We start from the raw sequence: 23,055 nt of genomic DNA, 5'->3' as shown, positions 1-23,055 counted from the left end.
ACATTAATGACTTTATGTCATATCTTCTGATGTTGGGTTTGGCTTTTTGTGTGTGTATGTGTGTCTGTGTGGGTATGTGATGTGTCTATTTATTATAAATTATACATACAACGAGAACTTTTAGCCAATCATTCCTCTGGTCAAAAACACACCTGTAACAGTGCTGATAATTTCCCATGTGTATTGTTTGATTATTTGATGATGATGCTGTTACTAGCATTTGTAGTTCAGAGCTTCTGTCTGCTCTTTTCATACAAGCTTACAAGCTGAGGTAAACAACATTTCAGTGATATATCTGAGAGTTCCTGTCTGTAGGTGTTAGATACAAATGAGAGAAAGAAGACTGAACATGTCCTTGCAGACCTGAAAGCTGTGAAGTCACTTTCAAGTGTAATTTTTGTCATGAAAGCGAATCAAAACTGCATTTTCAGGAGATATTATTGTACCTCCTGCTCTTTCAATAAGACCTCATGCAGTATTATCCCAAACTAAAATTGTATTCTGAGAAGAATAACAGGATGACATCTTGTTGCTGCAGCTTGAAGACACACCAAATGGTATGGTGACAAATTGTTGAGGTACTCTAAAGCCCCTGTCTGTAGACTTTGTTGTGATTATGACATCTTTGAGACATACTGATAGAAAGTTTCATGTCTGTAAAAAAAAAAAGGAGACAGGAGGAGTCAGTTTCAGCCCAGTCATTCTCACTGAGACTAAATGCTGTCTTCATGTTGATGCCATGAGCAGAAATTTGAAAAAATCCTGGAGGAATCCTGCACAGATTCTTATTAACTGAACACTTGTTCCCAGTCAGCGGATCGTGTTTACAGTACGTCAAATATGAACTGGAATTATCACACTGTTTCTGTGTCTCTCTGCTCCTCCTAGATGTTCCAATGGATACTACGGCCAGCCCACCGTGCCAGGGAGTTCATGCCAGCCCTGTGATTGCCATGGCAACCTGGACCTATCCATACCTGGCAGCTGTGATCCAATCACAGGCCAATGTCTGCACTGCCGTCGAGGTTATGGCGGCGCGCGTTGCGACAGTTGTGCTGAAGGTTACTATGGAGATGCCATCACAGCAAAAAACTGCCAGCGTAAGTAAACCAACTCAGAAACCTTTCAGTGCCTTTGACTCGTTGTTGTGGTTTGATTCAGCGTTAAATGCTACCGCTAGTCCACAAAATTAAAAAAATATTCATTAGGGAAGTAAGAAACAAATACAAAATTGAAAACTTGAGTGATAAAACACTCCAAACAATATAATTTTTAAATTTTAGACCCAAATATTATAGTATTTACTTAAAGTGGCAGTTAACACATAAATCCCTTTGTGAATGAAAAGTTCATAAAGAAATAAAACACCCAGTTTTGATACATAATGCTGTACAACTGACTTTACTGGATGAGTCTGTTCACTTTATCACTTCTTGTGCTATTTTTACGCAGCATTAGCATTTAGAATTATTGTGTAACTGCATGTAACAGACAGACTGTGTAACACCGCGAATGAATTGTGTGAAAGAAACATGCTGATTGAACCGGTCTGTCTCCGTACCGTCTATTAATATTATGCCGTCAGAATGACTTAAAGGTGCTGTTATCAGATCTGCACACAGGGACTTTAAGAGGGAAACACGAGCCGCTTTTCAAAAAATCATTACAAAACAAGCCAATACTGCAGCTTCAGTGTCTCAACAGGGGCGTTACACTAAACAGTAGTATTTCCTCTATGAAACTCAATTTTAGCTAAATGATACCTTTTAATCCTTTCAGTAAAGCACTGAGTAGCTCGCACACCATCTGGAGTGTGTGGTGTTTGTGCGTGTGCGTGTGTGACTGTGCATCCGCGAGCAGCTGTGCTAGTAGGAGGTGTCATGTCGGAGCGGCCCACTGACTGCCAGCTGTGTTTAAGAGTGACAATGAAAAAACAAAAAGAGTATACCTGTGAGGAAGCGGGAGGGAGGGGGTGGGGTGGCTGAACAAGGTAGGAGGAGTGGGATGGCGGCAAATACAGGCGTACAGATGGCGCTTGTTTGTGCAAAGTTTCATCAAAACCCGCCGAAAACCGCCGGCAGCGCGGCAGGCGAGGAGGCAGATTAACAGCCACCTCACTGAGAGCGATAGACGGGCAAGGCCGATGAAAAGACAGATAAAACCGTCAGACAAGCACAGAAGCCCGTAGACGGGCTGACAGGGGGTATTAATGTGTATTTGATAGTTCATTCTTCTGTAGTTGTTTCCCCTCTCCACCCAGCTAAATGGTTATTGATTAATCAGGCTGATCTATTGCTGTCCTACAGTGCTGATCGGCTGCTCGTTTCTGGGAGTTGGAGGGTTCTTATTGATCCTGTGCGAATGACCACCAGGAATTATTAAAACACAACAACTCTCTCTCTCTCTGCTTCTGTCAGTCTATCTCTCTCTCCCCGTAAGAATCACTCTCCCTATCGTTCCCAGTCTTAATGAATTTTATTGAGTGGAGCAGGAAAGTTCAGGCCGAGTCCATTTGTGCGCTATTAGACTGTAAAAATCCTTTACTTTTTCTTTTGATGTCAGAGTTCCCATCTGCGGCCATTTTTGATGCAGCCATTTTGTCTCTCCCCCCTAATAGCGGTTCACTTTTATTCAGCCAGGGAAATGGAAAATGGTTTGATTTTGCAAGCAAACTTGACCAGAAAGCAATTTGTTTGAGGAATAAATTCAAGACAATTAACTCCTGTGACCATTTCTCACATGGGGGAAAGTAGTTTGCAAGTTGTTGGAAAGATGTGTGAATTGCACTGTCACGCATTTGTCCAATCAGTGGAACAAAGTGGACGTGTAGTAACTCAATAAAGTAATTATGCTTCCTGTGTGTCTGACACCTAATGAATGTTTCATAGATACTTCATACAGTAGATCAATAAACTCTTTGGGAATCTCACAATTCTAATTTGACCACTCTTAATGGACTGTCTAGTACGGTCCTTTGTTCTGAGGCTCTGACTCTTTATGGGACTGACTGGCCCCCAAAAAATAAATTAAATATAAAAGCCTTCAAAAGTCTGAACAAACTGTTTTCGTCTGAGTCAAAGCTAATCAATACAGTTTAATGAGTCATGAACAATTACAATCCAATTTTTTTCCAACAGTAAGTTTCTTGAGATAATAATAATGTACACTATATAGACAAAAGTATTCAGACATGCTTTTTTATTATTGAATTCAAGTGTGGCTTTTTTTCCAGGGTTTGGGCTCGGCCCCTGACTTCTGCTGAAGGGAAATCTTAATGCTTCAGCATACCAAGACATTTCAGACAATGCTATGCTTCCAACTTTGTGGCAACAGTTTGTTGGAGGCCCTTTTCTATTCCAGCATGACTGTGCCCCAGTGCACAAAGCAAAGCTCCATAAAGACATGGTTGGATGAGTTTGGTGAGGGACAACTTGACTGGCCCACACAGAGCCCTGACCTCAACCCCATCCAACACCTTTGGGATGAACTGGAACGGAGATTGTGAGCCAGGCCTTTTGGTCCAACATCAGTGTCTGACCTCACAAATGCTCTACTGCATGAGTGGGCAGAAATTCTCACAGAAACACTCCAAAATGTTGTGGAAAGCCTTCCCAGAAGAGTGGAAGCTGTTCGAGCTGCAAAGCTGTCTGTGTGTTTAGAATGTGATGTCTTTTTTAGTCTTAATACATCACTAATTGCATTAAATAAAGCTACTCTCTAAGGACCCTTATATCAAGCATGTAATTCACATTTTAATGCATGTATTAGGCAATGTTCCAGCTCTCTGTCTTTTTCCTTCAAGTGGTCTGGACATGATATTTCACCAGCATACATAGAGAGATTTCTACTTCTTCTATGTGTGCTTGTTAACTTTGCATGTGGATTTTCCAGTTTATAAGTACTGTACGGATACCTAATAGACTGTATAACGCCCATTCATCTCACCAACTCACCATTGTAGTGCTAATGATATCGGCCTACAATAGATGCTCAGTAGCTGCAGTTTGTTTATACGACAGATTGCTGATTGCTTAGTAACAGAACATAATGTATTTCAAGTCGCAAAAGAACTGTTATCGTCGCCATCATGGACAGGACTGAAAATAAAAAAAACGCAACAGAAAGCGACATTTTATCTCACAACAAGGCTCGCATTGTGGCGACTGACAGAACTGAGTCCAGATGGTCCCCGAAGGGTGAAGCTCGGGGGGAGAAAGAGTGTATGTGTGTGTGTGTGTGACTGTGAAACAGACTCGGACGTAAGTGTTCATGTTTTCCTGTATGTTTAATCAGGCGTGCGTGTGTGTGGCAGAACATGCGTGCCTCTCTGCATTTGTGTGTCAAGTAGAAATCAATGCATGTTCTTCACTGTATGTGCATTTCTGCATATTTCTGTGTGTTCGTGTATGTGGACATCTGTTGTACCCCTCTTTTCTCTCACTTTCCCAACCCACACTCAGGTCTGTCCTTCTGTCTCTTTTACATCTAACGGTAGTGAGTGGCGGGAGGTAAAACGAACTATGATTACGCATGTGTGTGTATGTGATGTGGTGTTCGCTTACTAATTTCTTAAGAAGATGTGTGAGTTTGCGTGAGTGTTTGTGTGTACAAGCGTGTGCTTCTGACAGCCAACCCACCAGATGGGAGCTGTGATGTTCAAGTTTTTAATTGTATATCTAATGCGTTGAGTGACATGTGTGGGTATGTCTTTTTTCCATGAGGAGGATTTAAACACACACTGCTGAATAAAGTTGAAGTCGTACAGAGTATCTCAGGTGGAGAGAGAGAGAGGGGTCTGATAAGTCATATGTCCAAATAAGTCTTTCATTTTTTCTGTAACTGACCCATTCAGGAAGAATAAAAACTGTACACACACATGTCAAAGGCCAAAAACAGAAAGTTATGCAATCATTTTCCGTGCCAGACATTAGTATCTCCTTACACTTAATAGTTTCAATAAATGTACTGAAAAACTATAAAGAAAGGGAATAAACTCCTCTCAAAATTCAAGGCACATTATTTTGCAAACTGGTAGTGTACTGCGGGGTCCAGTCATGCTCCCTCCATTGCTTCTTAAGCTGCTTTGAATATCCGTGTTGGTGATTGCAGCTTTGCCTGGACAGAGGACTCACCTGCTATTGTTTGCTTTTACTTTTTGTTTTTCAGCACCAGAGCAAAGAGGCCCTATTCTTAAATGAATGAAAATGTGACCTTGTTCCCTGTTGCAGCCTTCCTTTGTCATTAGACCTCCTAGACTATATGGACAGAAGTATTGGGACCCCCGAGCATTAAACCAACAGGGACTGTAATGACATTGGATTCTAAATACACAGTCTTCTGAAGGCTTTCCACAACGTTTTGCAGTGTTTCTGTGGAAATTTTCGCCCATTCATGCAGTAGAGCATTTGTGAGGTCACACACTGATGTTGGACCAAAAGTCCTGGCTCACAATCTCTGTTCCAGTTCATCCCAAAGGTGTTGGATGGGGTTGAGGTCAGGACTCTGTGTGGGCCAGTCAAGTTCTTCCACACCAAACTCATCCAACCATGTCTTTATGGAGCTTTGCTTTGTGCACTGGGGCACAGTCATGCTGGAATAGAAAAGGATACTTTTGTCTACATAGTATATCTAAGATGGCTGTTTTTTACATACAAAATATAGTGTGGCTAAACTAAGTCAGCCCACTAGACTGAAGAATTTATTTGGGGAAGAGAAGATTTTCTTCAGAGTGCAGTCAGCAGGATATTAAAGTGCATATCGACAGCTAATCCTGAAGAAGACCTTAAGCTGGATCTGAGCTCTTATCCAGTCTACTCTAGTGTGAAGTAAACACACTCACCAGCTTGTGTTATTGTTAAACCGAAACATTATTACAAGTACTCATGTAGAAATCCACCATTAGGTGATGATAATTGACAGAAAATCTGCTGTTTTTCCCATGTCTCCTTCTGCTCTCTCCTGCAGCCTGTCAGTGCCACACTAATGGCTCTGTATCTGAGGTGTGCAGTAAGGAGACTGGACAGTGCCGGTGCAGAGAAAACGTGGTCGGACGACAGTGCGACGAGTGCATGGTGAGTGTTTTGAAAGATGTCGATGACCAGTAACACTAGCTGATATTTCCAGTATCTCTTGGTGCCTTTTTTTTATCTTTATATTATCTTCCTTAGCATTTTGACCTCAGTTACATCTTTCGTCGTGCATCTCTTTTTAGTTTACTGACATTGTGGTGAGCACCTGGTAGGTCAAATGATTTGTTCATTCAAATTGCAGTTCACTAAAATTAGAGTTACTTGAACTTAGATTTGATTTTGTACACACATAGCCGTATGTCAGTTCACCAAGAAGTTACTGTTATTCTGTTCCTGTTTTCGGGCTTTGTGTATGTTTTGGATCTGCAACTTATTGATGTTTTAAATTGTTGATTTTGGATTCTTTTTTGCCTTTTCCTGTTGCCATTTCCCTCTGGATAAATGCATTTCCATTTCAGCTTATCTAGCTTAATACTGACTGTTAAAATGTAAATGAGATAATACAAAGAATTAAGGGAATTTAGAGACATTTAAGTCCTTGTTTAATTTCCCATCTCCTCACTTTCTGCTGTGCCCCCTATAAGGCTGCAGTAGGTACAACCACACTTTTATAGTTTTTGACAGACATGAAAATGCAGCTCATTGTTAATATTTCGCACAGACTGAATTGCTTTTTGCTGCATTATGTTATTATTAATAATAACACAGCAGTTAATATTGTGATGATGAATTATTATTTTTATCCCCATAAAACAGATGTTTTTTGTACTTTCTGTTTGTTTTTATTCATCCTGCTCACTTGTTCTCATTGGTCCCGTCTGGACCCTCTCTGTGCACTGCGATTGGTCCAGCCAAACTGCTGGTGGGATGCCGAGCGTCAGGAGTGTCTGCCCTGTCGCTGCAGCCCTCACGGCTCAATTTCTCAGCGGTGTGATGTCGAGGGCCGCTGCATCTGTCGCCCCGGTTTTGTGGGCCGACGCTGTGACTTGCGTCGCCAAGGTTACGAGAGGCGGGAGACACGGAGGCCAGTGGAGCGCGTTCCCATCGAAGCCGTGCAGCAGAGATGGGGGGGGTCATCCCGCTCGGGGGGTTGTCCCAGGGGGGCGTACAGGCCCCAGGCGGGGGTAAAACACACTGCATGTGGATGGTCAGTGGTGTGTTTTTTAGCATGGGTGTGTTTACATGGTGTGCAGTAAGTGCACAGATGTGCAGACGTTCATGTGGCTTACGGTTTAAAACACATATTTCATGTGTGTCAAGCTTCAAGCTGTTTGTTTTCATGGATGTGATGGTTTGAGGCCAGACTTTTTAGGAAACTGCATGGAAAAGGAGGTGTGTATCACATGTAACAGCTTTACTGGCATGGCTGTGTTTTCCGAAGGAAGACATTTTCTTCTGAAGATGCTGAGTGTAACAAGTAATGCAAACTCCGGAGTGCATCATGCGGGAAAGATAATGAACAATCCTTAACACATTTAATACCATCATGCCCACGTAACTTCATGCATCAGAGTGACATGAACATGAAGGAGACTCAGTGAATGTTAATGACTGTTTTTAATGGGGCTAGGGTCAGTTCACTGAATGATGCTTTATGGCAGCAGTCACAAACATTCATTAAGATTCCCTTCTTGTTTGTGGCAGGTGTCATGTCGTTGTTATGACAACGTCATGACAGCCCTATGCACCAAAGACTCAAGACTTGTCATGAACACCTTATGTGTTCGAATAAGGTTATAATAATTCTGCAGTCGTGAAGCTGAGTTCTTCATTTTTAGCTGAACTGCATCCTTTTTAAATTTCTGTTAGCATTTTAGAAGATTTGTTGAAACTCTCTTTGCTGACATACTGTATCTCAAGGGGCAGCTGTGTTGGGTTGAATGTGTGGGTCCGTCTGATGAACATTCACTGTTTTATTTTCCTTGGCAACAACAATGACACATCAGACTGTCAAACAACTTCTGAAGACCCCATGCAGTTATTGGTTGGCTTGTAAACTGAAGACAAATTCAACTGAATATGAAATGTTCTTTCATGTTCTGCCTTTATCTCAGAACCAAACCTTGAGAAGACAGAGGAATCATGCAAAAAACTAGAAACCTTCACAAACACAACATTTCTATCCCTTCATATGCTCCCTCTTCTATTTCATCTGGTCTTCAGAAACAAGTTTTGCGTCTTGTGTCTTTTTAACCTCCTTGTCTCTAAGCGTGTCTGACCCTCGTTTCACCACCTACTCTCAACTCCTTTTACAACCTTTTGTCCTTGTTTTTGAAATGTGTTTCTCCAGCCTCAGACTCACGGCATCACCACAGGTGGAGTGTGCGTCCCGTGTCACTGTAACTCCTTTGGCTCCAAGTCGTTTGACTGTGATGAGAACGGTCAGTGTCGGTGCCAGCCGGGCGTCACTGGACCCAAATGTGACCGGTGCTCCCGTGGATTCTTCAACTTCCAGGAGGGCGGCTGCACACGTGAGATTAGACAGTGGGGCAGGAAGGGGAGTGTTTGGTTAGAAAGTGGGTTAACACTGATGTCAGTCCACAGGACAGCAGTAACTCTACTGGAAGTCCTGACAGAATAGGTAGCGAAATGCTTTCCTTGTTAAACGGACGCTCTGTTCTTCTTTCTTTAAAGTATTGTGTTTACACAAAGCTTTTGCTGAGAATTAAACAAAAAAAGTTATTGTGCCAGTTCAAAAATGTTCGTTATTGCTTCACATCATGGTGCCAGAGTTATTTCAAAGCAAAATCTTTTTTTCACTCATAAGTAGGACAAAGCTAAACATCATCATCATAGCAAAACGTGGCAAAAAATAAGAGCCGCTGGCTTTGGTAAATGAGTGCTGCTTTGTATTAAATGCAGTTTCTCAATGTAGGCATTTCTTCCTGTTCCAATTTCACGTGAGCATGACAGAGTTTCTGTATCTGTACTTTACAGCGTCATCACTTTTCTCCAGAAACCACAAACCTCAGACTAAACAATAATTTCTCTGCCGTTGATGATCACATATCTTTATATTATATATATATATGTATATAAATATGTGTATGTGTATTATGAATAGTTAAGCAATTTTCCCCATTCTTATGAAACATGCATCTTGGCAAATTTTCTTTATATATTCCTGTTTATTGAAATTATATTGGCTAGATTATATTGACTAATTTGATTTCCTGAGAACCCAGTAATGGTGTCTCAGCACGGATTTAACAACCAAGCACATGTCCATACTGACACCTCACGTTAAAGCTGAAGGTTTGCCCAAGTTGTACAGCATGTTGCTAATTTTCTAAATATCAGTTGCAGACCAGAGTCCTTTTTTTAAATAAGGGAATATGTTCAAATTATTAAATATGCCCTAAAAACTTGGCAATCCAGGCAGCAGGTGCAGCGAACCTGTGCTGGCCAAAATGAGGATTAAGCATCCACGCACCCAAACTATGACTATGAATAGCTTTTCCCACATATCCCCTTATGTAATACATCATTGATGCTAACCACAATTGACAGCCAGGAAGAACAGTAATAAGTTAGCCAGAAAACCCAGTCATACAGCAGGAAGACAAGATAGGACTGGGAATTATTTACTGCGACTCATCCTAAGATCCTTACCACAGTGTGGCGGTCAGGTTATAGAAATGATCTGTTGTCTTATGTTTCAGGAAATTTACTGCAGGTGAGGCAGAATACAAATATGATTATGGCTGTGGGGACTTGGTTGCCTAAATGTCCACAACTAGCTGATGAAACATAACTTAACTAACATAGCAATTTATGTGAATTAACCAGCTGTCATTGTATTCAATTTCAGGAAATGTCACATCATTAAATCAGTTGAAATCTGAACAAAATTACGCAACTCTCCTGTAAAGACACATTTCATGAGCATGAACATTTTAATTTAACCAGGATACTTAGGGAGGAAAAGCCCTCTGGCGTTTGTTTTTTTCTGAGGAATGGTGGTTATTAAGATAATTTGTGGCAAATAAATTGTATTAAATCACACTGGAGGTTTATGGGTGTTACAGTAATATAATGGAGTAAACCACCCTTTCATATTTCTTTAACTGATCCTGTTTTATTTACAGACGCTACTGCATGATGGCAAGGCCTCGAAATTCAGTATGCACATTACACTCTAATCTATTAATGTAATTACATTTTGTCTTTTACGTGAATTATGCTAAATAAGATAAAAACACAATTTCTCTCTCTTTTCTCAAATTCATACTAGTCCAACCAGACACACGCAGTTGGAAAAACATTTCCCCCTTTAGGTTTAAGTTTCCAACAAAGTGTGGAAAGCTGACTTTCCTGTTCTCAGTCCCACACGTCGTCGTTTTTGTTTCAGTTTGGAATCTGCTGGCCAGTCTCTCACTTTGTGACCCCCCCCAAAACGAGGACTAGAAGAAATAAGATCAAAGCAGCTTGTTATTTACGCCGCTGACTTGTCATCTTCAAAATTAAACCTGCTTTCTTTCCACTCCTACAGCCTGTCAGTGCAGTCACGTGGGGAATAACTGTGATGCTAACACAGGACAGTGTATCTGTCCTCCGAACACCATTGGTGAGAGGTGTGACCGCTGCGCTCCCAACCACTGGGGCCATGATATCATCACGGGATGCAAGGTAGGCTGGGACTGCATTTACAAAGAGCAGTTGCTGACTTGTGATGTGTAACTGACACCACGTGGAGGAGCTTAGCTTAGCTTAGCTTAGTAAACACACTGGACTCATCGCACCAAAATTAGGCTAAAGTTCTGTATAAGAAATGAAATCAGAGTATCTGTGTTTTAGTCACAGTTTACACTTTTATGCTTTTATTTGATTTGCCTTCTCTGCTGTCCTGCTTTCCCTTGATCCCCCCCCCCGATGCTTCCTCACTTTCCTCCCGAGCTCCTATTATCACAGTGCTTGTTCAGACAGCCTTCTCTGTGTGTTCCCTCCTCTTTATCACCTTTATTTCTGTGACTCCCATTTCCCCGACTTCTCTCTTTTGTAACATGACTTTGTTCAAAGTAGTTGTTCTCAACAGAAACTATCTCGCCAAAGAGCCGTGAGGCAGCAATAAGAGTAAACTATTTGAAGTAGCAGTAGACTATTAGCAATTAGAGGCTAGAACATGAAAGTACTGTAAGTCTCAGTTTAACAACAGATTGATCCAGAAGACTGCATCAGGACAACAAAGAAACGATCTTAGTGCTTCCAAACAAACATAAAAATGTTCAACAAAAGACAACAAAACAAAGTAAAACACAGCAAAGCAGACAGGTACAGACAGAACATTCAGTAAAGTACAAGAAAATAATCATAAGCTGAGCTCATAGCTGATTCTTCTGGGGTCTTTCCAATCTTAAATTTATTTAAGACAACGTTGAAACATGAGAAGCCAGTGTGTATGAAGAAACATCCACTCAAAAAACATCACTGATAATCATCACTCATTAACAGCGAAAGAGTGTTGTTTGTCAAACGTTCAAAACAACCCGTAAGTGTTGAGCATTGGCATACATAAAGGCTGATAACCCATCTCCACTTCCTTCCAATATGAGACCAAAATATCCCACATACAAGCACTGCCATCTTGAACTGATGAGGTCATTTGGAGTCTCTGCAGTAGCAATCGAGTGGTGGAGCTGAGGTATCGCGTTCCTACGCATAAACTCACCTGAATCAATTACATAGCGTCAAATGATGACACGTGATGACATATGATACACATGATCAAAACTGCCTAAAATGACAGGAAACATCTTTGGAGAATTTGTTCGCACTTTGAGTTTTTGGTTTGTCCAATTTCTCATCTGCTAACATGTAGGGTGCAGGATTTATGAGCTGTACTGCAGCCAGCCACCAGGGGGCAATCAAGAGGTTTTGGTTTCACCTTTGGGAACTGTCATATCGTCCATCTTTATTTAAAGGCAGTGGCACTAACACTTTGTTCAGTGTTGATTTACGGCGATACGAGCAGAGTTAATTCTACACTGAACATCTTGTTTCAACCACACTCATTTCACCAGAAAGGCATTTACAGCTTCTCTCTTGATTGTGCTGTTTTGCCTCATAGCACACATAATAGTCATCTATTTTTATTGTTTTATTTCTTTTTTAATTGAAACATTTGTCAACTGTAATGACATCCAGTGCTGCTCAGCGATTGCTTTTAGTTAGAAAGATATTGTACTGTTGTGCTTCGATGTTTTTAAAGTGATTTCACTTTTACTTGTACTGTACATGTAGCTTTCCATTTCCAGACACAGCTCTCTTCATTCAAAACTCAATTGTGATCTTTGAAGTTCAGACAGTGAACTGATCTTGTACTTCAGTGGCATCAAATAAAACACTCAACTTGAATATATTCCATTTTGCACCTTGGACTGTTGTCTGCATGAAGGAACCCATACAAATGTTTGCTTTGCACTTGTCTGCTCGATGTTCTAATGACTGAATAAAGTTCTTTTTTAAACATAAAGACCGACAACAGAAAATAATCTCTGTCTCTGCGTTTGTAGGAATGTGGCTGCAGTGTGATCGGCTCGGTCACCCAGCAGTGTAACGTCAACACAGGCTGCTGCTTCTGTCACGACTCCTTCAGAGGGGAGAAATGCAACGAATGTCAAATTGGATATAGGGACTTTCCTCAGGTGAATCATCATGATCAATATTTTTATTTTATTTACTGTGGATCATCATGAGACGATGAAATGCCTCAGTTAAAGGACGTGGCAGGAAGGAGCCTTGTGGAGAGAAGCATGAGAACTATCATCACACCAGCAGTTTTCTTTAAATATTAAGCCATATTTCTACAAAAGCTAAACTTCTCTGTGCAGTTTCAACTTATATTTCTTCAACTGAGGCATATCACTTGAAATGAATAAATAAAATGTACTGCCGGATACAGGCTACAGATGTAATTCAACAACACAGGAGAGTGGAAAAATTCAGAATAGTTACATTATGTACCCTTGATTTTTATTTTTTTATGACTCCCTTTTTAGTACCCTCTCAGTTTGAAGGCAGCAGGCTTTTCTTTAATTAGACTTCAGAATGGGCATTCATGCAATCAAAATAAAGTTTCTTATTTGGTAGCTGCTTCATTGTGAAGCCCCAAGGTAGAGAAATGGTTTGGAAATAGTTTTTTTAGTTCCTTTTTTTATGAATAGCATGGCAAATGAATAAAAACAACTTAATTATCCTGTGGAGAAGTCAGCATTCAGAGAAATTTCATGGTCATTTTTTTTTTTTTTACACTTTTTGAAACTCAGTTGCTAAAATAAATGGGCAAGTCGGGTTTTTGTCTTTGTCTGAACTTCAGTGATGTTTCGACTGCTGTTATAGTGAGACGATAATGGCAGCATTTTCATTTTGGAGTGAATTTTAATGGTTTGGTGAAGCATAAAGCTAGGACACACTCTGCTAGCTCCTCTCTGCCTGTTATACTGTTGATAACAGACACTTGGTGTTGTCTGCGTCCGTATTTCCCTCAGTGCACCCAGTGCGAGTGCAACATCGCAGGATCGGACAGCCAGACCTGCGACCTGGAGAGGCAAGTGTGTGCGTGCGCAGACCGAACGGGGAAGTGTAGCTGCAAGGTACGGGATGTTCTCACAACAATACACAAGCAGGAATTCTGGCCTTTATTTATATGCATTTTTGTACAGTGACAGTTTAAGCTTTATTTACAGAAAAAATCTCTTTCAGGTGTCATTCAGAAATGTGCATTACTGTCAAACTGATAAAAAGTGCAAATTCTGCAATAGTTGAGCATCACATAGAAGTTTGATCATGTCAAAATGATCACGTTTTATTTGTCAAATTCACCTTCGTGTCAAACTAAGAATTACTGAGCAAAATCTTTTGTGTAAGTAAATTAAACAGGGCTTCACGCCAGCCAGCGTTTCTAATACACTTGTTCCTTTGAAAAACTAAATAGGAATTTCAATCCAGTTAAAATCCAGTTTTGTTTCAGTAGATTAATGTCAGGTTTCTCCTCGCATGTGACTAAACTCTGCTCTGCCATTAGTCTTTTATTTCCAAGTAGAAAAACAAGGCAGCTGTGATGGAAACTTGTTTTAAATGTATGCAAATCTGTCCCCCAAAATCAGGCCACGCAGTTGTCGAATCACACGGTACTTAAGAGCTAATTTAAATAGTATGATAACCATCTGAACACTCTGCATTTTTTGACTGGTTGAACACTTACAGAATCTGATCATTTTTCCAGGTTTACTCTAAATCTAAATGAGAACAGAAGTAGTCTGTAAGGGTGTGTCAGTTTACTCATCTAATTATAACAGCACAGTAAGTGGTGGAATTTTCCATTCATTCAGCCTACTCACTTATACAGCAAGTGCATGTCTCTAGAGTGCACATTTAATCTCTAGCTATCAGGCAGATGCATAAAATTGCCATTCATGTCTGTGGTCAGATATACTCGGGTAAGTTTGGGAGGAGACAGAATTCTGAAAGGAAGACCAGTTGTCCTTGAGAGGGAGAGGGAGCCTGCAACCTTGGAAACGTGACACACGTGAGAAATGTTTAGGATAAATAACCAGTCTTTAAAGAACATACGTTATATAGACAAAAGTATCCAGACACAACTGTTTCTGGGGCTGTTTTCAGGGGTTTGGGCTCGACCTCTTGTCTCCAGTGAAGGGAAGTCTTAATGCTTCAGCATACCAAGACATTTTGGACAATGCTATGCTTCCAACTTTGTGGCAACAGTTTGTTGAAGGCCCTTTTCTATTCCAGCATGACTGTGCCCCAGTGCACAAAGCAAAGCTCCATAAAGACATGGTTGGATGAGTTTGATGTGGAAGAACTTGACTGGCCTGCACAAAAATTCACACTTCAAAATCTTCTGGGAGCTGTTATAGCTGCGAAGCTGACTGCGTATTTACAATGTGATGTCAGTAAAGTTCTTGTTGGTGTAATGGTCAGGGGTCCAAATACTTTTGTCCAAATAGTGTGGATTACGCCCATAACTGGAGTAAACTCGTGACTTTCATCGTTATGCTGACCACTGATTTTCAGCAGCTGTAGTTTTAGAAAGATTAAAGTCTGAGTGAAACTTTTCTTTTTATTTTTGAATCCTACCAGGAGATGTTTCGATTTTAAATGTCAGTGCAGTTTTAAGACGTACGGCTCGTGGAGCCTTTGTTCTTTTTCACTGTGTATGTTGAGAGTTTGTGCACGTGTGTGTGCTTGTGTTTTATTGTGTACGTTTGTTAGTGTGTAATTATTTCAGTAAATGTCACAGAAGCGAGCCAGACGGGCATCTCCACGTGACGGCCTCCGTATGTTGGCTCACACAAAGCATTCGCACACATGGGAAAAGACACATAGATGCAGACATACGTAACACACATACATTTTTAGCCAAGGTGTTGCTACCAGAATTCAGCTTCATATTAGCAGAATGGAAATGTCACACACAGACTCACACGCACACGCACACGCACACACACACACACACACACACACACACAGTAATGCATGCATATATTCAAGATATGGCACCTTTCATCTCTGCTGTCGGTTAGTGATTATATTATTCCACGTAGACAGCGACAAATGTTAAAACACAGTTTTGCATGCAAACATGCACACACACACACACACATACACACACACACACACACACACACACACACACACACACACACACACACACGTACACACCCCTAATTCAGGTAATGAGGCTTCAGATCACTGGGTGTCATCGTCACTCTGAACAGGGAGGAGGTTGGCTGTCTGTCACTCAGCTTTGCTCATCTCTTATTTCTGCTGTCTTTGACATGTTATGCTTGTTGTCTGTCTGACTGTCTGTCTGTCTGACTGTCTGTCTGTCTGTCGGTTCCTCTCTGTCTATATAAAGTACTTGCTTGTTCTTATGGTTTACTGCATCAGATACTGTTAAAATGAAAGAAACCACATTTAAGATGAAAAAATGAAATCAAAATTTTCCTCAGTGTTGTTGCCATGGAGGGATGTTGATCATTAGAACATTTCTCCGAATTAATTGTTTAGGTCATGTATCAAATAAAACTCATCAAGACTTTCTGACTTTCTCTCTTTTATATGATTTTAAATTGAATGACTTTGGGTTTTTGACTGAACAAACCATCAGTTGACTGAAACAATATTTGTTATTTGAAAGTTGGTATTAGAGGTTCCCTCACCACACCTCCACATCCCTCTGTTGTTCTTGGTCTCTCCTCACAAACCTGCAGGACTTTTTGACAGAACTCGGCATTAACTGGATGACGTTTTGTGGACAGTACTGCAAGTCTTAGCAGAGAGAAGGCTTGATATACAGCCCTGTCCACAATCCCATTTTAGACCACACACCGCTCAACTTATTTTCTCCAGATGTAAACACGTCAGTGCTACATGCTGTCCACTAAAACAGTATTAGAATAATGTTTGTAATGGATGCCAAAAACTTACCTCACCCATGCGTATTTCACCTGTGTTTATTCTTCAAGGCAAATGTGGAAGGAGACAACTGCGACCGCTGTAAGCCAGACACGTTTGGCTTGTCGGTACGAAACCCGCACGGCTGCAGCAAGTGCTACTGTTACGGACTGACGCAGTACTGCACAGAGGCCCCAGGGCTCATCAGGATGTGGGTGAGTTTGTGCTTCTTTTCATTCATGGTTGCTGTTGAGCAGAAATAGGTGTAAGTAGTGGGCTTAAATGACCCTAAGCAACACCTAACCGTTTATTCCAAAAGTGGCCTGAATAAAAGTGGAACTGGATGAATCTGTCTAACCATTCATAATTCGAACCTCAGTACATGTCACAGGTGAACTGTTAACCGACACAGTTTAGGGCTTTTGGAAAATGCCCCAGCTTACCTGGCTTTATGTATCTGTGGCCCGAGAGTGGACATTATGGACACCAGCTGTAAGTCAAAAAGAGAGGTGTGTAGGTGTATCAGCCAGCCAGCCAGGAAGTTAGCAATTGATTGCTGAATGACAGCCTGTTTTTAATAAAGGCCCTCCATCTAAGAAACGGTTCCTGTCTGCGATAAACTGGCATCTCTGTGGTAACTGTGGAACATTTTTTGATGGAGTGTGGCGAGAGGCTTCGTTTGAACGACAAACATTCACTTCATTCATTGTTGACACAGAGAGGGAGAGAGCTGGACAGAGACAGACAGAAAGAAAGACAGAAAAAATGGAGAGTTTATTGGAAAGAGGGAGATTTTCTCTGAACCACTGAATCGTGAGATTACACTGAGTGGAGTGGGACACACACACACTCGCTCACTCTCACACACACTCTCACACACTATACAGAGTGCGTGTGTATTCACAGAAAGTACACAAACATACATGGACAAACTCATACTATGTGGGTCTGCACGGAGGGTAGGGGCGAGGGACACACATATGCATTCTGCCACACACACACAGCCGTATTTATCTAACGGGAGAACTGTGTGTGTGTGTGTGTGACAGAGACAGAGAGAGAGAGAGTGTTGAATAGCGCTGTGAGCATCTGCACTAATATAATACAGCAAAATCCATAAAGAATTAAGATAAAAGCACTGATAAGATATAAAAAAACAGTAAAAATGTCTTCCAGGGGACTGAAGAGGAGGGTTTTGCCTCAGACAGAATGGCAGCAATTTTTAGCTAAATCATGATTTGGTAACTTTTGCAATCACAGACTGCCAAGCTGAGAAATAAAGAAAAAAAACAAAGACCAGGTGAACAAGTGAAATGGCTACTATTACCTGTGAGTTATTAACAGTAAACTCTAAAAACAAAATATACAAGAGGTGAACTCGTAACTTTTTGAAACACTTTAGTCCACAGATATGCATTTTGTACATTTTGTGTCAGCATTACAGTTCTTTTCATTATGATCCTGTCATGTCTGAATGCCATAACAAACATTTATGTTACTAAAATTTGGGTTTATCACACACTAAACTCGCCACTTTGTTTTCGTCACTTGTTTGTTTTCAAGCAAGCGATAAAGTGGATACAGGAGCAATAGATATGATTGTTTGGACGTGAGACAGGAATTCCATGTATGACAGCCTCTTTATTATGCAGTCAGTATTGCCCGTGTGTCAAAGCTGTAGCATTTTCATAGATTTCTGATTCTTTTCACTCCCGCAACCCTGACGGATAAGCGGTATAGAAAATGGATGGTTGGTTGGATGGATGGTCTTCTTACTGGGAGAAAAGAAAGTCACCTTTTGTTGCACTGAATGTCCTTTAACATCTCAAATGTCACACATTTGTCAGGTAATCCTACATTAAACTGTTCAGGTGGAGTTTGACTAAAGCTGAGGGAGTGAAGACGTTTGGTTACACAAAACACACTGTGCGACTGAAATGGCATCAGCTAAAGAGTAAAGATTGTCAAACTATTCTCAGACTTTCTGAATCAAATTCATTCATTCAGTTTTTCACAGAAAGAAAAGGCTGCACAGATGTTTGGCAAAACATGTGGCCACACAGTATTTGGAGACAAGAAGACATCTGGTCCTGTTCCTGTCAAATGTTTGCGTAAAAGTTCAACGAGCTTCATATAACCATCTTTGTTACTTATTATGCTGGATATTTCACATCTGTGCCCACTGATGAAACATCATTGAAAGAAAGCTTTGGAAAAAAAAAAAAGCAAAAAAACATTTAAAAATCGGTTTAATGTTGTCATCTCTGCTTCGTGTGCTAGTTAACGCTGAAGCCTGAGCAGACGGTGCTCCCCCTGGTGGACAAATCCAACACTGTGGAGACGAGGAGAGGAGTGAGCTTCCAGCACCCTGAGATCCTCGCCCATGCAGAGCTGGTCACCTCGACTCTCTCTGAACCCTACTACTGGAAACTGCCAGAACAGTTCAGCGGCTCTATGGTAAGAAGGCATTTTTTTGACTGTTTTATTACTGTGTTTTGTGACATTTAAATTATTTTAAATTCTCGGACCATCAAAATACTAATATAGATAAAAACATGTTTTTAAATCCCAAGTTAAGAGCAGTTGTAAAATCAGTGCAGCCTCGGGAATGCCTCCAGTCAATTGTCTACGTCTGTCTTTCAGATCACGGCGTACGGTGGCCAGTTGAAATACGCTGTGTACTACGAGGCCAGAGATGAAACCGGCCCCTCCTCCTATGAGCCTCAGGTCATCATTAAGGGCGGTCCTAACCGCAATATCTTGATGACACGTCACATACCAGGCCTCCAGATTGGTCAGCTCACCCGCCACGAGATCGACATGACGGAGGTACAGAGAGGTTTTGGATGAAAGTGGGATATTGAATCATAATTGAAGAAATTTTTGTGTCTTAGAACTGACTTCTTCTATTAGATTCAAACTACAAAAATAATAGACCTAATCATAATACTGATTGTGCCTATCCTGGGGTGAGCTCTGTCAGTCTCTATATTTGTCAGTATATTTGTGATTGACTGCAGTGGTAAAATTGATTTGTCAGTGTATTTAGTGTTTGTGTGTGTGTGTACACAGCATGAGTGGACGTACGCAGATGGCCGGTCCATGACTCGAGAGGACTTCATGGACATTTTGTTCTATGTGGACTACATCCTAATAAAGGCATCACATGGAAACTTGATGCGACACAGCCGGTAACACACACGCACACACAACATTTGTAGCATTATGTATGAAATTTGATAGCTGAATAAAAGATATTCAGTGGGAAAAACCCGTGTCATTTGTATCTTAAGCTGTAAAGACAACTGGCCATTTCCACAGCAGAAACATTATGTGCATTTTGACATGATGACAGGCAAGCATCTTTATTGCATGATTTTTCTGTCTCCCAGTATTTCAGAAATCAGCCTAACGGTGGCCGAAGAAGGCAGACCAACCAAAGAGAGCGAGAGAGCGCAGCAGATAGAGAAGTGTGACTGTCCTGTCGGATACTCTGGGCTCTCCTGTGAGGTGAGAACACAGCTAAACGCGTGCACAAAAGTACACGCATGTTTTAGGGTGTCTGGGTACTCTGATGAAGGTAATCAGTTGTTGTAGTAGTCAGCAGGTATGTGGTCCCACGGGATTTCCAAGAGACTGCAAACAGGATCTGAGACTACTGTTATAATAGGTAATAGGTAAAGAACCTTAAAAAATAATAAGATATACGGACTGTGCCACTCTTATTGTTGATAAAAAGTGCTCTCTCTGGTGGGCAAACAATGTAATGACAATGCACTTTCTAAAGAAGCAAACAAGTTTATCATTTGCGTGCCAACATATACACCAAAAAGGTTTCCCGTTTTAAAACCAAATAAAACGTTCTTTCAGTATGTTTATATAATGGTTACAGTATCGCCCCTGAATATCAGTGTAAAAATTCTAGTTCATGTATCTCACTTAATTTGTAGTTTCTATGACAGTCTGCTGGCTTCACACTGAGAGGGAAGGCAAACATGGAGGTCACAGACTCTGCTTTCAACAATAGCATCTCGCAAGTTTCCAATTTACGTTTAGTTCAGAGTTTTAAGCCTCTGCGACTCTTTTTCACATTCTTCTCCTTTATTTATTTATTTTTGCTTTGCTTAGCTGGGATTAAGTCTCTACTGAGTGTCTCTTCCTCTCGGTTGTGATTTCGTCAAAGCAATTGACTTTCAACTGCGTCCAGCTCCTTCTCTTAAGCCACAGAAAGCATATAGTAGTGACTCAATCTTTAGTTTAATGAGGATTTTGTAGAGGCAGCTTATGATACACAGAGGCGAACTGTTCAGGGCAACTTCGCAGGATGGCAGTTACTCAGGTATTATGGTGTTAATCTCAAAAGAATACATGAGTTGTCAGCAAACTTTTAACTTTTATTTTTTAACCTCTGTTTCACTTTGTTGCCTGTTCCCGTATTTCTCCATACACCCCCCCACCCTTCCACTCCCCACACACATACACATACACCCAAAGAAATTAGCCGTATATACAGTGTAGAAGCTACAGATACTGTTGAAAAGGTGCCAAATGGAAGCCAAATAGCAAACTGTAGCTAAACTTGAAATGTTCAGGTCGTAGAGGGCTTGGCTGACAGATGGGCCTTCTATTTGTAGCAGCCCTCGTTGTTAATAAAGTATTTTTAAACGGGCATTTAGCGCTAGCAGAGGGAACAGATGGCTCTTTAAATGGACTCCATTAATTATTACTGAACAGGAGAGAGAGGGAGAGAGAGTTACCTTGCATGTCTGTGTGTGTGTGTGCGCGTCAAACGGGTGCGTGTGTGTTCAGAAGTTACTGAGGGGAATAACTCTTAATTGTGTGTTATGTGTGTGAAAGAGAGAGTGGTCAACTGTTGCCCAGAGAATTAACAATTAGGGATAATTATGTGGGTCCATGTTGAGTGTGTGTGTGTGTGTGTGTGTGTGTGTGTGTGTGTGTGTCATGCATAGTATGGGAATACTGTAGGAACACATGCTATCAAAACTGAAACTTGTCTTTCTGTCTTTCAGCTTTTCTAAATCTCTTGTCTCATTCGCTTTCTGTCTCTGCCTGCTGGCCTGTCTGTCTGTCCATCTGTCTGTCTCTCTGTCTGTTTGTGTGCAGGAGTGTGCTGCAGGTTTCTACCGCCTTCGTGCTGGTTCTCTGGCATCTGCTCCAGCGTCCAGGGTGCCCACTGCTGCCGGCATGGGCAGCTGTGTTCAGTGCCAATGCAGTGGGCACTCTTCCACCTGTGACCCTGAGACCTCCATATGCCAGGTAAATGAACGTGTGTGTGTGTGTGTGTGTGTGTGTGTGTGCGCTCTGCCGCTGGAGACCTTCTCACAGCCATATGCCAGTTAGCTTCTGGAGAAGAGAGTGAGGTGAAAGAGAGAATAAAGTGTGTGTGTGTTGGGAGGACTGTCAGGTAATGTAATTAGCCTTGCAATAATTAACGACCGCGGGCTCATTCATATTTTGTGTAATTTCCTCTTGTTTGGATATGACCCAAAGCTTTCCTGAGGATCGACTGTGGTCTTAAGAACATACAAGCAGATTAAGGCGAAGAAGTTTGACTTACACTTTAACACAATATCAGCTGGTAGTTTCAGGAGAGCTGATGTCATTGATCAGCACATCCCAGGTGTGAGCATTCCCTTAAAATTGTTGTGTTGATTGCCTCAGTGCATGGGAGAGAAGAAACCCCAAAAAGACAACTGATCCACCTTCATGTTTGTTGTGATAATGTGTGCTCTGCCTTCCGTAAATCCGACTGGCGGCCTGTGAGATAAATCTGCACATACCAGTTGTTCCCAGTTAGTCACTTCCAGCCTTTCCACAGTCTGATCAGTTCTGTAGTGGGTCCCCATCTGAAGACTTTGGCCTCGGGGAGCAGTTGGTCACATGCTGCCCACAGGTCATCACTCAGATTTGATCTGTTGAAACCCTGGCAGACTGAGAGAATGTCACTGTGCACAGCCACAGCGAAAAACTGTTCATCTGTCAGGAAGAAACCTGTCAGCAGGGGCTTGTTTTGGACAGCTGATGAGGAGCCATTTAATTATGTGGCTTAAACCACCACTGCACTGAATAACCAGTAGGATAAATAGGTCTAAACGCTTGTAAACAAGCTCTGAAAGATGCTGGCAGGTGCATTCACACAGAAGCTTTTCAGAAAATTGGTACCTTTTTCGGACATGCACATAATGAAATATGGCTTCTGCTGCGAGTGGTTCACCTTATTTTGTTTAATAATTGCCGCACCATTACAACTGTCCTCTCCAAAAGCTTGCTTGAGATGGAGTCCTGGATTTGGTGCTTGGTCATGACAGAGTGTGACTCTGATTACTGACTGAAGAGCATATCAACAGGCTAAAAGGCGTGTGATCGTTGCTGTGGTTAATTTAATTTGAAAGGTAATCGTCATGCAACTGTGAGTAGCTTAATGGAACATTTTATTCCTCTGAAAATCAAAAATGTGAACAGCTTGGATGAAAAAAATGTAAAAGAATGTCATTCTGTTAGAAAGTATGCATTTAAAACTTAAAATTTCATGTACCTTGAGATCATCTGGATAACCGTCTCAAACTGGCACCGAGGCAGTCATGATAGA

The 23,055-nt window shown here is 41.3% G+C and overlaps 1 protein-coding gene across 9 annotated transcripts in view; it reads left to right on the top strand.

The window, feature by feature from the left end:
• The window catches only part of lama2 (laminin, alpha 2), a 152,818-nt gene that overhangs the window by 82,264 nt on the left and 47,499 nt on the right, over window positions 1–23,055 (top strand). For all 9 annotated transcript variants that reach the window (XM_046372362.1, XM_046372366.1, XM_046372365.1 and 6 more), the window contains 12 exons: window positions 889–1,100; window positions 5,965–6,071; window positions 8,320–8,500; window positions 10,522–10,658; window positions 12,542–12,673; window positions 13,517–13,621; window positions 16,517–16,660; window positions 18,726–18,902; window positions 19,089–19,274; window positions 19,518–19,636; window positions 19,838–19,955; window positions 21,570–21,722. In XM_046372362.1, the coding sequence (XP_046228318.1) occupies window positions 889–1,100; window positions 5,965–6,071; window positions 8,320–8,500; window positions 10,522–10,658; window positions 12,542–12,673; window positions 13,517–13,621; window positions 16,517–16,660; window positions 18,726–18,902; window positions 19,089–19,274; window positions 19,518–19,636; window positions 19,838–19,955; window positions 21,570–21,722 (1,771 nt within the window). The remainder of the gene's footprint in view (window positions 1–888; window positions 1,101–5,964; window positions 6,072–8,319; window positions 8,501–10,521; window positions 10,659–12,541; window positions 12,674–13,516; window positions 13,622–16,516; window positions 16,661–18,725; window positions 18,903–19,088; window positions 19,275–19,517; window positions 19,637–19,837; window positions 19,956–21,569; window positions 21,723–23,055) is intronic.

Source organism: Scatophagus argus, chromosome 19 (genome assembly GCF_020382885.2).
Source record: "Scatophagus argus isolate fScaArg1 chromosome 19, fScaArg1.pri, whole genome shotgun sequence".
NCBI lineage: Eukaryota > Metazoa > Chordata > Actinopteri > Scatophagidae > Scatophagus > Scatophagus argus.
Note: the sequence above shows the minus strand (reverse complement) of the source record. Positions and strands in the feature narration are given on the sequence as shown.